An 18,584-nucleotide genomic window follows, 5' to 3' on the forward strand; every position below is an offset into this window, starting at 1 on the left:
TGGTAAAGCCTTGCTCCGACCTAGATGAGATGCAACGTTTGCAAGTTCAGTTTATTTTCATTTATGCAAACCGGTTTTTACCAACCTCTGCATCAGCATGATGGATCAATTCAACGTTTCTGCGAAATAAATCCTACTCCAGCTGAGAGCACCGAAGGAGCGACTTTTATGTCATTCCTGTTAACTCTTAACGAATATTTTACTCTTGGTGTGGCTCAAGAGAAATGTTTCGAAACTATAGCGGTCTAAAGAACGATCGCAGGCTTTTCCGGCGCATATAATCGTGGAAGGTTACTCGGGAATTCCACCGGGTCAGGTTCTCCAACTACATATCTCGGCCGAAGTTTCGATGTAAGAGTTATCCATCGTCTTCAGGGCATGATTGTTACACTGGGCCATTGAGAGGGAGGGGGCAGAGGGCTCAAATCACCCCCCCCCCTCCGAAACGCTTGGTAGGTACAGTCTTAGGAATCATCCTTTCCAAGGACCCTCCCCCTCCCGAAATTCATTAGCCCTCCCTAGAATCCTTCATCCCTCACAAAAACTTTTCTGGCTGCGGCTTTGTTTTTGCATGATGAACCTTTTTTCAGACGTGTTACTAAAAATTGATGTCATGAAGATCGTCTCGGAATATGTCTCGTGTCATAGAAAGTCATATCCAGGATTCGTCGGTCTAACATTTTACACAAATGTGTTTCTTTAATTCGTAAATTTTCCTCTTGAGCCTACCGTTCATTTCTGCTTATTTCTCCGTATTATTCGCCGCATTGCGTCGTGTATGACATGGATCTTATTTAGCTACTCTAAAAGTCGATCGTATTACATAGAAGCTGCAACTTTAAGGAAATATGTCGTATAGCGTAATGAATCATAATAATTTATTGGCTCACCGGCTTACTCCGCCCTATATGACACGTATTAACTGGAAATCATACGGATAAAAATATTATTTCTTAGTAAAGAACTCTGTATCTATAAATATCGATAGACCAAATTTTTGGCGGACGCAGGAAGTGGCACCGGCTACTGTCTTTGTTTCTGTGTGTTATTAACTTGGATGTTTCATCACCGATAACTCGGAATCAAAACTCGAAAAAATACTGATTTTTATATTACAAAGATCTATAAGAAATAAAAATAAACATTTGGTTAATGAGCCCATCAGCCTGATTTCAGCGAGAGACGGATTGCAGATCCAAATAGAGCTTACTGCCTAACGGATCGAGTTCTGTGCTTGGTTTCAGGCGCACCACTCAAAGTTCTCGAGTATGGATACGGTACCCGCTGAAAATTGCCTTACCCGCTGGGATTCGAGCTCAAGCTTCTCATGAAATGAGCCATTGTTCTTGGAGTAGGAATCCGTTGTTTCTTTTGCCACTCACGCTATGAGAAAATCACTTTTTCTAATTATTCCCTATGAACGTTGTGTTAGGTAAGCTTCGGAAATCGCTAGTTGAAACTGGTGACAGCTGATGCGAAGATCAAACTAGAATTCGCCCCCTGGCGTTTTTCAACTGTTGTTTTTGTATTTGCTTGAAATTTTCTGAATTTCAAAATCTTGGATAGAAAAACGATAGTTTCGATTTTCTATCCATGTTTTTTTTTAATTTTATCTATTCAATTTTATGTTACGCTTCGTTTGGGCAAATGTTGAAAATTTCGCCATCGATAGACGGTCGGCGAAATTTTGCGCCGCCGCCAAGAAAACGCATTAGCGTCGATCATTCTGGAGCAGAGAATAGCAAATAGCTAACTGGGTCCCGCAGGGCGCCGGGATGACGAGTGGAGTCTCTGGAGTGGTGCGCTAAGCAAATAGCACTGGGGCCGCTTCATCAGTAGCGTTCTCTCTTGAGATTCAATGTTCTGCCATCACTTAGGGGGGATGTTCTTGACACTGATAGGAATTTTTCCGATCGATTTTTCATTCCGAACGGTTGAATCCGATAAATTAGCGACATGGTAGGACCTGCCTTGCTTAAATTTTTTTAAAGACAACAAATCCCGATCGTCTTTCAACCAATCGGAATAACGTGTTCGGAATGTAAACATATCGGAACAATTCCGATCAGTTTCAAACAAATCCCCTTGAGAAATATTATCTCTCTGGCCAATTTAATTTCCGATTCCTAATTCTTAAGCACTGGCTGCTGAATCATTTTATAGGAGCTTGCTGTGAAATGCACGTATAAAATGATTTGAAAGATTATGATCCTTTTGCGAAAGTATTTATAAAAGGTGGAAATATGCAAATATGACGAAACTTGTGTATTATTATTCTTATGTGTGATTTTGATTAGAAAGGTCATTTAGCTGTATGTTTTATCTTAAGGGCTTGTGCCAAAAGCGATCAATGAATTGCTTCCTATCAAATCATTAGTTTCCAATTTTTGGCGTTACCGGCTAAAAGGCTAATATCAAAATGAAATATATAAAACTTTGTAATTCCACGTAAATTTATTAATGAACAACTTCGGTTTCGATGTGACTTGTCGTAACCGAATGATGACATGCCACGTCGAAACCTAGGTCATACAGTGATAGATTTAATTGAAATTACAAAGTTTTTTACATTTCATAATGCTAAGTCGATTCCATGAAGGCACGCCCGTATAACGAATTAGAGTAAAATCTAGATGTTGACGGAACTAGATAATTTTGTGTTTGTAATGCCATAATAGTACAAGAATCTCCGTTGAATAGAGGCTTTCTAGTCGTCAGTTTTTGCGCACTCGGGAGAGATTCTAATTTTCCACTTTCCGTCATTAGCTGTTCAAGCAATTGCGTCTCTCGTGCAGTCGGGTTTTGCGACGCTCTAATCCCACGAGAAGCGACCTCATCATTTCGGTGAAATGTGGGTGGTCGATGAAGCACTCGTGTAAAATTGATGGTCTTCCTGTCGAGGCATTCCGCGATAAGCACGATAAAAGTTGATCAATCATCCTCCTCCCTCGATTTTTTTCTATTATGAGGAAACGATAAAAATTAATCGTTCAATGCACCCAGCTGCGCCTCGCAGTTTACTCGAGTCAGTTGGAGAATTCGCGAGACCTTGAGCTCTAACTCGCGCCACTGTATTCACCCACATTCCTTGCCAACCGGTCTCTCCCGATAGGTTACCTACTCTAAACTAGGAGATCAACAATATGCCGTGTCGTCGCCACCTCGTCTAACCTTGAGGGAAGAAAGTGGTGGTCATTCCGTCGATAAAATTTATAGGAGAAGGCACACGTCCCTCGCGACCGGTATCTTTTGGCAATGTATTACTCTCGTGCTGCCTTCATTTTGAACCCTTGGAGCGCCAACCGATTTTCTAGGCACTATGCCGAAATTGTCGAGGCATTTTTGCTGATTTGGTAGAAAAAAAATGAATTCTCACATGCAAGTGAAGGTTTATATTAAAAAAACTCGAGGAAAACTTTGTTATATGTTGTTTCACTTTTTTATATTCATTATTTGATAATTTGTTTAACAAAATATGAGTTCAGTAATAATTTAGGCAAAATGTATAATGTTGAAATAAAATGATTATTAACTTGCAGAGGGAGGAGGCGCGCGATAGCCATCCCCGGCATTCTATGGGTTAAATTTTAAGGTAAGTGGAGTGGGTCCTATTCAGCGTTTGGACGTATGTCAATCATCAAAAAATAAATTGAGAAAATTATTTAAAGGTTAAATTTGTGATACACGGAAATGTTTGCAACGGTCTACTTCACATGCCCTGAAATTTTCAACATGGCAGCGTTAAGTTTGAAGCGATTGATCGGTCACCAAAGAAGTAGGAGGTAAGCGTCTTCTTAAACTCAACAGGTAGACCGCATCATTGAGGAGTCGCCGGTGCGCAGTGTGAGAGCAAGTTTTTTTTCCGCCTTGGCCGCGTGCCGAGGTTGCAGTTGCATCACATTCCCCCCATCTCTCACTTTCCATATCCCTCTCTCTCTCTGTCTTCTTTTCCCTCCTCTTCTTTCTTCTCTTTCTCGCTCTCCCAGCTGTGAGCAACTCGCGAGAAATGATAAACAGAGCTTCTCAATGTGGCTGCGCTGTATTTAAGAGCTAAGGGGAAATATATATATATATATATATATACACGAGCGCGAATCGGATACTCCGCATGTGACGAAGATTGAGGTGAAGATATTCTTTATCACTTGATGGCTGATCGAGTGGCTACTGCGATGGTATTTTTTCATGCTGTTTATTTCCATTAGAAATACTTTTATATACATTAGATTTAATTCTCAAAAAGAAGATCATGCATCAGGATTGTAGTGAAATCTATTAGCATTTTTTTAAATGTACTGTTTCCGTTTGCCGTAGCTTTTGTTAACAGCGCTGCCATCATTAGCGCGCTTGTGTGCGCGTGAGTTTGAGATTGAAAGCCAAAGGGGCTGCATATTTTATACCCCAGTGCATCCCGTAAACGCTTGATTTATGCTGGAACTTCGCTCGCTTTTAAAGATTAATTTTTATGAATGACCGCAGTGCGGCTCTGTGCGCGGAGCGATCATTAATCCCAGTATTTGGAATAAAATATTTGAACCTGGGAGGAATTCATTGAAACGTTTATGAATTAGACTGGTTTTATCATGTCTAATGAAAATTTCTGTTAGCATACACAATTATGTATTGTTTTCTTGTGATCTTCGGGTCGTTCTACCGTCAGCGTCGCGAGTGGCAACTTCTGTAAACCCATTTTAGTGCGAAGTGAGTGACAGTACGTTTAGTAGTCGGCTGAGGAATCGTCCATTTCTATAATCGTGGCTGCATTCGAGTGACTCCTGGGAAGTACCGATATTATTACTTAGGAAAATGTGTCATCATCATCATCATTAGTCAACAATCTTAAGATTGGTTTGACGCAGCTCTCCATTTCTCTCTCCCAGTGGCGCCGACTCCATGGGGCCTGAGGGGGCCCGAGCCCCCTCAAAGATTCGTTTGGGGGGGCGGAGCCCCCTCAATAATTCAAGAAAATGATTAAGTTATATTATGCTTTGTGAAATCACAAAAATGTATTGGTTATTTTTATTTCCCATGCTTGACGATAGTTACCTTTTAAAATAAATTCAACAATCAATGTTGAAACAAATAATTATAAGGTTAAGCAGGTTAACTGAATCAAGTGGTGTGAATCATGATATTGTTTCGGTGCTGCGACACACTTTCAGTTTAACCTCTTCCATGGGCAAGACCTCCGATATGGGCCCCCCCAATATTTTTTATAAGTCGGCGCCCCTGCTCTCTCCTATCCGCTAATCTCTTCATAGCTACATATTTATTCTCTTTTACATCCTTTATAACCTGTCCTATATAACTCATTCGGGGCCGTCCCTTGCCCTTTTTCCCTTCCACTACAAATGTAATTGAAATAAAATTTTCACATGGAAAAATTAAACTTATTAAGGCTGGATGGTGATACTTGGTGACAGGAAACATAATAAAAGATACACTGTTGGATGTTCCACAGAAGTTTACTTGACCGACCAAGGTTTCGACATTACACTATGTCATTTTCAAATGTATATTCAAGTGTATATTCACCTTTGAAAATGATATAGTGTAATGTCGAAATCTGGGTCGATCAAGTAAACTTCTATGGAGCATACAGCAGTGTATCTTTAATCACGTTTCATATAATAAATTGACTCAACGCTACGCATAACACAATTAGCGGTCTTACCTCTAAGGATAGATTTCAGGGAGGCGGAGGCGAAGGAAAAAAAGTTGATTGCACCGTGACATAGTTAGAGCTCGAAAATAGATGGACTTTATGTCATTTTGAAATCTATAATTTTTTAAAGTTTGTATTTTTTTTAGTTGAGGGTATGGCTCCCAAGCGTACACCAAAACTTGCCATCGTTACTAGCTTAGAATTCTTTTTTTTAAGGCTTCTGGTGCTCCAAGAGTTTTTCCTCTCTCTTCTCTTGATACCTTCCTATCCTCTTCCCACCTAACCCGACGGCCCTTGTGCTGCTGTAAGCTAAAAGTAAGTATAGAAGAGTGTGATTGAGCGGCTTCTGAGTTTGTGGCCAATATTTAAATGGAAAAATTCCAAATCAAGAGATTCGGCCCTTCTCCCCCTCCTACTCGTCTGTCTGGGATGATCGCTGATATAGTCGTTAACATAGTTAGACTTAAACCAAACAATGAGTTTGTTCTCATGTTATTTATTTCGACTGAAAATTTTATTTCCATTAAATTTAATCAGGAGAAGTAGCAGGATTTAGATTATCTATTTACATTTATTTGATTTACCACACCTTTCCATTTTCCGTAAAAATACTTACGATGGGGGGTTTAATGCTTGCTTCGGCTTTGGTCTACTACGCAGCCACTTCAAGTGTTCTGCTCTTCTATACATCTACTCTTTGAGTCCTAATCAACCGCCCACAAACTTTGTATGGTGCGTCAGTGCTTCCCTTTCACGGAAATGCGGAGGGGTCACGTGGTTTCGGGGGGATTCAGTCTTGGTTGCACGCTCGGAAGTCGGTTATATCACTCTTTCCTATCCTTATTCTGAGCTCTCTTTCCCGCTGTGTCAGCTTTGAGCAATCGCTTAGAATTACCTAGGCGCAGTATGTTTCCGAGAAATCTGGAGGTAGGGGCGGAAAGTGGAAAGTCTTGTGGCTTCGCAAAGCAAAATAGTTCCACAGTGCGTCATCAACGAAAACGCGTAGGCGGCTAAGATTCTGAAAACGGGAAATAATTCCGGAGTATGGCAGTTGGTATCCACACAGGTTAACGAAATGTCCTACTTTCGCTTTTTAATCACCACTGAATTGGAATTTGTCCCACATTTAGGAAAGAGTTGATGACATTCTTCGATGATGTAGACGTCACGGAATTGATTAATTCCTCATATTTTCATAAACTGAACTTTTTATTGCGTAACTTGATAGAATGAATGTTCAAGGAATGAATAATATACGTCGTATATTAATTGCAAAAAATTATCAAAAGGTTTTGAAAGACATTTTCAGGGAGTCGCTGAAATCCGAGTCGATTTATTAAAATTCCATTATAATACGGACATTATTTCCCTTAAATTTTCATTTTTTCCTGTTAACTGACGCGAATCCGGAACTACTGAATTGCCAATTTAAGCGTGCCAGTCACACAAAAATGAAATGTTAATACCTCTTTTGTTTTTGCTAATATAGTTGAAACATGGGAGGATATACTACGAACTAATATTTAAGTGTTGTTTTCGTATGAATGTAGGAATGGGTTCAAAGCCCTTAAGATGCAGATCCCCTGCGTTTTTATTTTTATTGTAGCGGCAAGCTCTTTAATGGATATTGAAATATCTCATTTGAACCCGAAAATGGCAAACCGATAACCCTGGTGGGTCAACAAATCCCTCATTATACATCATTTCTTCATTATTGCGTAGTATAAAATGACTGTAAATCATATAATCGCTCCTACTCAATGAACAATAATGAGGCTACGCTATCTATCAAATAGGAATGTTGACCGAGGGAGTTAGTGGTGTTTTATTTATTTATTTCCATACCACCGTAAACAGCTCTATACGGCCTTTTACATCGGGGTTATTAGCATGTTAACAGTTTAACGTGCACAAACAACCATGCCCTGGATACGATTAACTTACCCAGGCGGGACTCGAACCCGCGACCTCCTATTTGGCAGGCGAGGACTTAACTCCGCCGCCTGCGAAGCCGGCGAATTATTTACGATTCATTTAAATTTAATTATTTATCGAATTTTAATTATTTATGGTTATTTAAAATGTGCATTTCAATGTAAGAAAAAAATTTCGGGATAATTTTGACAAAATACAATTCACCAAAAATTATCATTAATGTATACTATTAAACTTAGGATAACACTGATTGAGAGAAAATTAATAATTGCTAATTCGACATCATGTTCATTGCAGTGACATGAGGTGAAAGAGAAATTTAGTTTCTTCGTAAATGCTTTGCCCAGACGTCACCGTGACATATCAAGTCTTGGATCTGAAATTTTTGCCGATGAATTTGCGGTAGTAGGATTTGATTCTAAAGTTGCTGGTCGGTGCTAAAGCAGCTGTTTCGGACCTTCGGTTCGCTTGTCCTTCGTAACTGTTTAGGTAGCATGTGTAACAGTGATACGTTATCACAGAATACTTACTCTATGGTATCACTTACGAAATGTTACTATATGGAGTTATGTAGTCAGAGTTTTCAAGATTTATTTGGTGTGTTTGCCAGTTTTTAATTAACGAAGTAAAATAAATTAATGTCAGCATTTGTGGTTCTATGGTATCACTTACGAAATGTTACTATATGGAGTTATGTAGCCAGAGTTTTCAAGATTTATTTGGTTTATTTGCCAGTTTTTAATTAACGAAATAAAATAAATTTATGTCAGCATTTGTGGTCAGAGCCTAACTACACAGAGAAAACCATCACATAATTAAGAATTTGAACCTCCCGGATTCGCCAACACTGCTTGTTTTTACAAACGGTGCGACCAACACCTTATGTTGCAGAGTTGATGTTAATGACAAGGCGCGAGTAGAGGGGTTCTGGTTCGTTTCCATATTGATGCGAATTATTTTTCTTTCGTACCCCTTGCTCTTAATGAATGTGGTTATTCAATACCAGGACACTCATTCGCACTCACCCTGGTGATCATTTTCATCGGGGCGAGGGTAACGAAGCCACCGTGGCCTATGGGCTCCTCCAATTCTTCCGTGTAAGTGCAGCCGGCATGACACGCTGAATAGAAGGTCAATCGGCCGTCTGCAGAACACACGGGGGCGTACCTGCTGTACTGACTGCAGCCACACCCAGAGTTACAAGCGGAATTCAGCGCCAAACTAGAAGGAAAGAAAAGAAAATTCGGTTACAGTCAATCTTAGGAGAAGCAGATTTAATGTGATAAACCGATGTAGGTATTTTTCTAGAGTACATCGTTCTTTATAAATATTTAATTACTTGGGGAATTACATTTGGAATTCCCCTCGGGTCTGTGTAGTTTGACTTTTACGTTTCAGATATGGAATCTGCCAACCTCTTCAGGGCAGCGTTTGCTGATTGAATCTTGAGGAGTTCTTCACCGGGTAGGTGAGACGGCGATGAAATTTCGACTTGTAACGCAACGGCCGTCTGTTATACCCGATGGAGAAACCGTGAAGACTTCATCATCATTATATGCCGAGAAAATATTAGATATCATTCGCTACCATTTGTTGTTGAGAACTATACCATGAACTGAGGAACTGAGCTACTGTGAATATACGAAATCCATGAAAACATATTTTCGATCATAAAAATATGTTTATAATCGCTCAGGGCATTAGTTAATGGAGAAGAAATTGCTCACGTCGATAAGCGTTATAAAAGGCCCGGTAAATGCTCCCATGGTTATGCGTATCATTCCAAACTTGACTCAAGATGCAAGTATCGATCGCTACTGAAAACTTGAGCTGCTACATTTCATAACATTGGTGCAAACAGAAGTGATGCGTAACATTTCATTTCCGCGATTCGCTCATTTTCTCCTCCAATTCCGAGGATTGAATAATCTCATCTAGCTTTATTTCTAATAGCCAGAGATGGGCAGTATCGAAAATACTTGTATTTGAAATACATATTTTCGATACTTTTGTAGTTTGTAATTTGTATCTGAAATACATTTTCTGAGAGTATTTTGTAATGAAAATACATTTAACGAGTAGTTTGTATTTTTTTAAATACATTCAAAATCAAAATATATGTAATGTTTTTGTGCATAAGTAGAAAGAGCGTGCGACGAGATGGCAGGGATCCCGAATGAGTCTGTATTAGCCGGCCATCTATGGGACTATAAATTGCCCCTTAATTTACTTCTGTAACACCCGTAGGCACTTGTATACTTGCAAAACGTAGTCGCGTGTGCAGTATTTTGCGAAACGAAGTTGTGCATTGAGTAATTTGTGGAGGGGACTTGTAGAATCTGACGCTGTTCCCAAAGGTGCAGGAGACATTTTTTCCATTTTATTTAAGACATTTCGCCATGGATAATAGTCTAATTGCCAGTTTCCTATAAATACGTTGTAAGAATGTTTGAGCCTCTCATTCTAAAAATAGTTCATATTTGAATTAATTTAAATTTTTTATTAGCTAAGAACTTCGGTGAAGGCATGTATTTCATATTTTAATAGAGTATTTTGAAATTACATTTGTATATAGTATCAAAAAATACAATTTTTAGAAGTAATTTGTATTTGAAATACGGATTTTAAAAGTAATTTGTATTTTGTATCTAAAATACATTTGACATGTATTTTGCCCACCTCTGCTAATAGCCTCCTGTTGAATCTTCTCCCGTTTTCTGGTGGACAGGGCACAGGTTGCTTTATTACCTCTTATTGCAAATGAGATTATTAATGTTATACCGGTGATATTCGCGTATTGTCTTTTTAAATACGATATCATTTCAAATTTACTTCTGTGAGCTTTCAAGGCGCCAAAAATTATATCATTTAATGGGGAAGATGAAGTCGTACTGGAAGTGCGTTTAATTAAAAAAGCGGCATATTTCGGAACTTTTTTTATTACGCTAATTGTATTTTTACTTTAAAATGCATCATTAATATACCTAATGGGAACCGTGGGGAATAATAGTCATCATCAAAAATAGTTGCCATCAATATAAAATTACTTCTTGGCGTGGTGCTTAGTAGGTCTATCCGGATATTCAACATTGCGGTTTGGATAGTGGTGCATGGGGGTGAATGAATTATTTTTGCAAATATTTGAGACAATGATAGTTTCTATCGTAGTTGCAAGACTCAAAACACGCTCTTCATGTGTTCGGAGCCTTGGTGTTAATGTTACTTCTACTGTAGCCGCTGAACGGTGGCGCAGTTTTTTATTATTTTGAAAATAATTTCACTCGTGCGTTTCCGTAGATGCTACACGCTAACGGCATGGCTGATTACATAACTGGTTCGATAAAGACAGTAAAGTTTTCATATTTATCTTCCTTACTGGTATGTTTCTTTCAACCCTCCTGCGTAATGCATGGTGGTAGATTTGTACGTACTCAAGGGGATGGTAGTGATGACAACCAATACGACTGACCAAGAAACGAATCATTCACGAACGAACCACGAATTCTAAATTTCATTGAAAATAGGCGCATTTTATTTCCGACAAGTACTAATGGGATTTGATGAGACCGTATTGTATAAATATGAGTTTTGGCGGATACTGGGCGTTTTCAAAGCCTTCTGAAACATTATCTGACAAGGAAAGATCATATCCAAAAAATAGACCCACCGGAACAAATATCAAAAACAAGAATACATTCTTTACTGTATCGGGGATAGGGAATTGGAACTGTCTTCCGTAGGTATTTTTTATACCCTTCCAGCAAATTTTAAAGGTCTATTGAGAAGATTGGATGGAATTCAATTTTCAGGGTATGTTTTCCTTTTTATATGCTTATTATATTTTAGATGTAGTTCATTTTTATTTCTAAGCATATTTTTTGTAATTAGGCAACTTTATGTTTAAACTTGGGCGAACCCAATTGATGTTAAAAGTGTCGGACAAAGTTTATTTGTTTACTGTGATGAGAATATAGTGCGTCGTATGAGTTAGTTTTTACTGCGATATTTTTCCGCTCCTAAATCACGTGACTCACCTGCCGTCTCCCGAGGCTCCGTGGAGGGGAGTGGTGGAGCATCCGAGGCCGATGAAGCTGAGCTCGCCGACGACGTACGCCATGCCCACCACCACGTTCCAGCCGAGGATGAGGCGCGGCCTGGGCCGGAACTTGGAGATGACTATGCCTGAGGCGAGGAAGCCGGCCACCATGGCCATAATACCTGCCGTGCCTACGACGCAAAGATAGAAAACAAACACGTGGAACTCCTTGGAGATTTGAGAGGCTGCTGGTCCGCATTTTCGCGGATCTGAGTATTTTCTCTGGGTGAAAACAGTGTCCGTTGACCCCGTCAGAAAGGGGACATCTTAGGTGACTATTTTCAGTGGGTTTGTGAATTCTATTTGGGCCTTCTACCGGGTTAAGGGCTCCATAACTATGGATGTTTCAATCATATGCGTAAACAGAGATACCCTTTATAACATTCCACTATTGAGGTAACCGGTCCAGCATCACCCCTGACGTCACACTGTTAATTTTTTACTTGCTCATTCTTGGCTTACTTTTGAGCTTCTTCTTTCGTGTTGAGCATTAACAGTGTGACTCATGAGGTATGTAACGATGTCAGTCTAGGGAAAGATCATAATGACGTCTGATGAAAAGTTTTGATGCTGGGACCACGTTGGGAACCATACGTTGCCTCGACAACGCATCTACTGTACGCGAGATCGCGTGATGTTTCAGTAGTCGAGAAGTCCGTCGCCATTTGGGTAGGGAATTTCTATCTACCTCTATATCTTTATGTTTGAGTTAAATTCACGGCAAAATTGTCTTGATGACGATGGAGGATTCCAACATTGAAATTTCATAAGAAAAGTTCCAATTCATCCAGTAAAACATCCAGACATCAAGCGTTGCATTCATCAGGGAAAACATACAAAACTCATGCTATCTTGTGTGAAATTTACAACTTTTCTACGTTTTTTACTATGAACCAAAAAATTGCGATACGCTTACCTCCTATGCCATCTTTTTTTTGGCATCTTTCTCAGTTCGGCTAAGCGTCTGTTTTCTTAAAAAAATCCTCGAAGTTTCCTCTTCTGCATAATATTTCCACTTTTGAGTCATCATTGTCCATTAGCCGTTTTTAACTGCTACGTCTGGCTCCTTTTCTATGCATTTAAATATTGCCTTAGTCATCATGCCGTAGGGACTTGGTGTTCGTCGCATCTTTCTTTCCAATTTAGTCTCCTCTGAGGAGGAAGTTGTTGTTTTCGTATTTCAATGGCCTCTTCTCCACAATTTTCACTGAAGTTCATGTCTCACACACTGCGGGATTGATTGAAATATGTCGAAACCATTTTGGTATATCGTAGTTAGCATACTTTCAAGAACATTTGGAACGGGGTCATTATTAGATATTTGGAGGAGGCGACCGATAGCTGAGGTCATTGGCGCCACGAGGGACGGGAAAGGAAGGAACGATGGAGAGAAATCCGGCGTCGGCATTAGCCTGTTCTTAACGGAGGCGTCATTGGGACGACGGCTTTACGTCCCATCCGACGGACGTAGTGTTACGCTTGAAATTTCGTCAACACAATATTCAAGCAGGGACCGGGCAGTCTCTGAAAATTCTCTGCTACTGCCGGGATTTGAACCCGAGCCTACGGGGTAGGAAGCCAATGCTATAGCTACCACACCAACCCGATCCCCCGGAGGAATTATTGCTTCAAGTAATATTGCTTTAATTTATTAGATTTTATTTTCATATTCGTCTTGACATGATGTTCTTCCGAAGATTTTTAACAGTTTTTCTATAACTTCTGCAGCTACTTAATTTTGTTGCTGCTAGATCTCGGTCGAAATTGAACAATAAGCTTTTGGTTCATTCTACCTAATGAGTTTTATTGGTTCCATAGGACTGATTTGAAGTTTATAAAAAGTATCTCTTCCACATCAAGTTCTTAGAAAGTTGAAATTTTGAAAGCAGTTTAATATAATTATTTATACTTTAATTTTATTAAACGCCTATTTACGCTTATAAACGCAGTTTAATTCCTTGATGTGGATTATCAAAAAGTGTATGAATATAAAAAAACCATTCAGTTATTTAAAAATATCCAAAATTATTAGCTAAACCTCGTTAAATTTGTATTTTTAAATAAGGGTAAATAGATCAGAGCCTTTATTTCCTGCAAAAAATATTCTCTTGGAAGCTCTACAATACGCCGAATGTATTTATAAGAATAAGCATTGTATTTAGTGCCTTATTCAAGTTCGATGTTGTGCTCTTCTTTATATTTAGTTGTACTATCACATTCAAGGATTATAAAGGCTCTATGCCAATGCTGTTCAATGTTCATCCTCTCATTAAAATTAATCTTCTCGCGACTTTGCGGAAACAACCGCTGACTATCTAAAAATAAGCCTTAAGAGAGTATACTGCAAGACTCGAAGTGAGAACAGGTGACATTAGCAATTCAATTATGATTGATTACGCTAAAACATCGTCCAATCTATTGGATCAACTCAAAGTTTAAATGAGAGTATAAGATTTTGCGAGAATCAGATACATGACACACCTCTTATATTATCACATTTCCAACAATTTATTTCTATGAATGCAAGCTCAGAATTTTATTACTCGATAAGATCAACTAGGTTAGTATGACTTTAATAAACGAATCTGATAAGGGTGTTAAAGGATTTTCTTTATTAAAATCTACCGCAGAAAATCTTACCGGCAATGATATTCGCTCCGGCAGCAGATTGTTGGAATTGGGTCTCCATGTACTTCGTAGTGAAGGTGATATATCCAGAAGCCCCGAGGATGTAGAAGACGGCAGAAAAATTGTTCACCATTATTATTTTGTTTCTCAGCAATCTTCCAAGAGCCGCAGGAAAGTCTTCGGATCCATGCAAAATAAGGAAATAAATAAATGAGGTATGCTGTGCAGAACTACAGTTATTAAGATTCTTAATAAAAGAATTTATTTAGTGTTAATATTATTAATTTCATAACTGAACGGGGAAAAGGAGTCTGAGTTACTTCATCACTAGTGAGAATGAAATTCGCGACTTCCAGTGGGTGAAGCCCTAGTCTTTATCATTCATCCTGTGCCACCATGAATACTTTGATTGAGCAGAACTTGTTCTAGTAATTATGAAGTTAAAAGGGAAAAGTAGTAAAAGCGATTCATTAAAACAAGTTATTGAGTTAATTATAAGTTAACTTAAAAGAGTCAGCAATATCGAAACGATTGACTAGATTTATAATCGAGCAAATTTAAAATGCCCGAGGAGTCCAATCATAAATGATTCGTTGCACTAACAATCGAGCGTGAGCTATTGTCACAATAGCCTCGTTCACTCAGACCCGAAATTGCTATTAAATAATGCGGTAGGTAGATACAAAAGATATGTTACGACGAACAAATAAATCTTTCACATACATCCACTTTCTCATAACTTCAAAATAAAAAAAATGCTGAAGTGGTTACCAACATTTCATGATCAGGCAAGTCGTAATAGTTCCTGTTCATTAACTCGTTCGGGGAGAACCGCTCATAGAGGGAAAGAATCGCTCTCGCGAGAGTAAACAGCAGCGAAACACCTGCGAACAATGAATGACGTCGAGGAGTAGCGGTGAACAGCTCGGTAAGAGTTTGTGACGTCATTAACTTATCTGCGAACAGGATAATTTTTCGTAGTGAAGTAAGCGATGGGTCAAGAAACGAAAAAAGTACTTATCAGTCTCTTTATTTTTAAAACTCTATCACAATTCACATTAATAAAAAGTTGGCAAACTAGTACGTCGCGTAGTCAAGGTAAAAGAAGAGGGCGATTGTTGCGTACCTTTGAGCTTGGGCACGTTTCCTTGGCTCTCTTTTCTTTTGCCGTCTCCGCCCGCCCAGAGCGCGGCTCCGTCCTCCGATGGCTCGGTAGCTTTCCCCCCTTCCACGTTCAGGGGCTGCAGACCGTCCTGCAGTTCCCGCGCCCGGTCGCTGGGCAGGGTCCCCTTCTGCTTGGGCAGGTGCTTGGGGAACATGGCGATGAGGAAGGAGAAGAGGAGTAGCGCCACTGTCAGGATGATCCACCCTGCGGGAGGAAAAATAACCATACCGTTAAAGTTTTTCTTACATCTACATGCTATCCCATAAGTCGCGTCCTTAGGTGTGCGATGTAATGAGTTAGGACACCGGCCGTTATGCTGTCAGAGAGTATTAAAAAATTAATGTTCGCGTTGTAAAATGCTACTTTATAAGTATCGTGATCTTTTGAGTGAAAAGAAATTTCTAACATGAGCATATATAATTCATATTCTAATAAAAAATTACTCATAATCTCTTATCATAGCGAAACCGAATTTCGGGGTAACAGTCTCTAGGAGTTGGTGAGGTAAGGGAAGCTTACGGCCATAGCAATAGGAGGCTCCCAAGCAACGTATTAATATCTTTTTTATATTATTTTATGTTTATTTCTGGAGTAATTTTGATATAATAATGGAAGTTAAGTTCTTTGTCGGTTATCGGCGGGCATTGTGAAATCTTTTTACATATAGGGAAATCGAGTTATAGAGGATTTTCGCTCCTGGGATGGTGGTTTCCTCAGCAGATGTATCACGGGTAGTCGCCACGAAGAGAGAAAATATTCTCCCGCCCCTCCCCGTCTTGGCTACATGCCTAACGCGTCTCCGAGTCTCTGGTGGCTCCTAACCTAATCCATGTAAAACCTCAGTAACTTTCTCTGTTCGCTCGTAGTAGTTTTTGGCGAGTCGCGCCGCAGTTTTTGCTTTATTTACAGGTTAAATTTTTCTGCGCTGATCCCATGTGTTTGTCGCGCACTCTAAGTGCGGCCTGACGAGTGCGAATCTGCGACTGTCTATCACTTTTTAATCGAGGACCTTCTCACATCATGGGATACGCTTACCCCAGTACTTTGTATCTTCATTTTACTCCAAATATAAAGTCGGTATTAAAATAAAAACTAGGTGCTGATGAAAGGAAAGGAAAATATTATGCAGTGAAAAAATGGAACGTATGTTGCAACTTAGCATAACAACATGCGGAAAAGATACCTACCGCAATCAAAATTTGTATCCTTTAAACATGCAAGAATAAATTTCAGATACTAAGAATTTTAAAATTCTGTAAATTTCTATTTTAACTGTACGAAAACGAAATTTTAACTCACAATCAGCAAAACTAGTTGGGCTAAAATTCAAGGTAATTTGACTTAAATCGAGTCATTGACGGAATCTTGGTCCTCTGCTGAGCTCTGGACACGAAATAACCAGGTTAGATTTACATCCACTGGTATCCGATACCTCCATCGATTATGGTCCACACAGCCTTTCAAATTTTTTCTAAGTTTTCAATTTTGCTACCACATGTCATACCGGCACAAAATTCCTCAAATATACCTGCTTCGGGCCTCATTCCGTAGATTTTACATTCATACTTCAATAAATATTGTAATAAATTTATTGCTGAATATCCAGAGTAAGGTCACTTTACTTAATAATCTGTGTAGGCACATGCTGTTTATCATTCTAATGCATTTCATTATCCATTTCATACCATGAAAGTTCGTTGCTCTAGTGCTTGCTTACATATATTGGTTGTTAAGTTTTGTGAAAAATGATAGAACGTGTGTGCATTGCAGAAGAGGGTTTTTGAAATTGAGAGGTTGCTCTTCGCATAAAAGTATTATGAGCGTCTCTATTACGAAACGTTGGAATCATTTTTTAATGAAACGGATAAAAAAAACCAGTCTTATTCCATCACAGAAGTATAAATCATCGGTTGCGTTACATGTGCCCACGTGCCTATTCACCTCGAGCTGTTTCCTGCCATTGCATTAAGTACACATCCATTGGACTCTGGTCTTTTACTGTTTGCTAGCAATGTATAATTGGGAGTTTCCCATGTGCTTTTCACATCCTTCGTGCTAACTCGAGCACTTCTTTGAACTTCCCACGCGTATTTTAGGACCCTGAGATGAAACCCAGCGCGGTTATCTTGCATCGGTCAAGGACACATCGAGTCGTCGAGTGGAATTTAGAATCGCTGCCAAGGGTTTTGCAAGATGCTTCCTCTCTACGATTTTTAGGGAAAGAGCATACGTGAGTTATACAGCCTCTGTGGTTTCGGGATAATCTCCTGAGTATGCCCTATTTCGAAAGGTGATACGACTTCATTTTCCGCTTTTTACACTCGCTCCAAAAATTTGATGCGCATTTCTCATTGTATCAGTATCACTTGAAGGGGAAAGCTCTCCCAGTGTGCTGAAAACATTTTTTTAAACCCATCTACATACCGCCCAATATAACTTTTTTATTACTTATCACAAAATAATCATAGATATAATTTAATCACTGTTTACGTGGACCAAGATGGAAAAAGGTTCCAGGGTTTTACGTAAAAATATTCTTGTATACGAGGACCAGCGTCGGTGATAATTTGCGGTGTCTTTGGAGAAAGCAGTCGGTTATCGAGTTATCTGGGTTTGAATCCCGGTTAAGAACTATGATTTTTTGCTCTGTGGAATTTCGCATATTTGTACATACCATATTTGTACGTGCCCCACGGTGGAATATGAAGAGTAAGGATTGATACAAATTTGTAGGGCTTGATATGGCTGTATTTTCCATTTAATACCACAATTATTTTGTGTTTTACGTACATTTTCCATCTAGTATGGTGAGAAAGGTATGAGCGTGTACAGCTTACACCTTGTTTTTGCAGTGCAATTGTTCTCTACCATGAAAGACTTTTACGCAAGCAACGGTCTTTGTCTCACCTGCAAATGCATGCCCAGAAGTTCCAAACGTGTGAGGAGTTTGAGTTGCATTTATCGTCGAGCTCTTAAAAAAATTTACGCGGGAGAACGCTCCTTCTCTATCCCATACACCCTGGACATAGGTCACGAGCCCCTCCCCCAAATTTGATGGTGAATGCACCCTGAAGTGGTTGGGGTTCATTAACCCG

At 39.3% G+C, this 18,584-nt stretch overlaps 1 protein-coding gene across 1 annotated transcript in view; it reads right to left on the reverse strand.

The window, feature by feature from the left end:
• The window catches only part of LOC124153572 (solute carrier organic anion transporter family member 74D), a 74,458-nt gene that overhangs the window by 12,202 nt on the left and 43,672 nt on the right, over positions 1–18,584 (reverse strand). The window contains exons 6-9 of the mRNA XM_046526834.1: positions 15,451–15,693; positions 14,337–14,501; positions 11,635–11,827; positions 8,626–8,821 (exon numbers count right to left, since the gene is read on the reverse strand). Coding sequence (XP_046382790.1) covers positions 8,626–8,821; positions 11,635–11,827; positions 14,337–14,501; positions 15,451–15,693 — 797 coding nt within the window. The remainder of the gene's footprint in view (positions 1–8,625; positions 8,822–11,634; positions 11,828–14,336; positions 14,502–15,450; positions 15,694–18,584) is intronic.

This window comes from Ischnura elegans, chromosome 2 (genome assembly GCF_921293095.1).
Source record: "Ischnura elegans chromosome 2, ioIscEleg1.1, whole genome shotgun sequence".
NCBI lineage: Eukaryota > Metazoa > Arthropoda > Insecta > Odonata > Coenagrionidae > Ischnura > Ischnura elegans.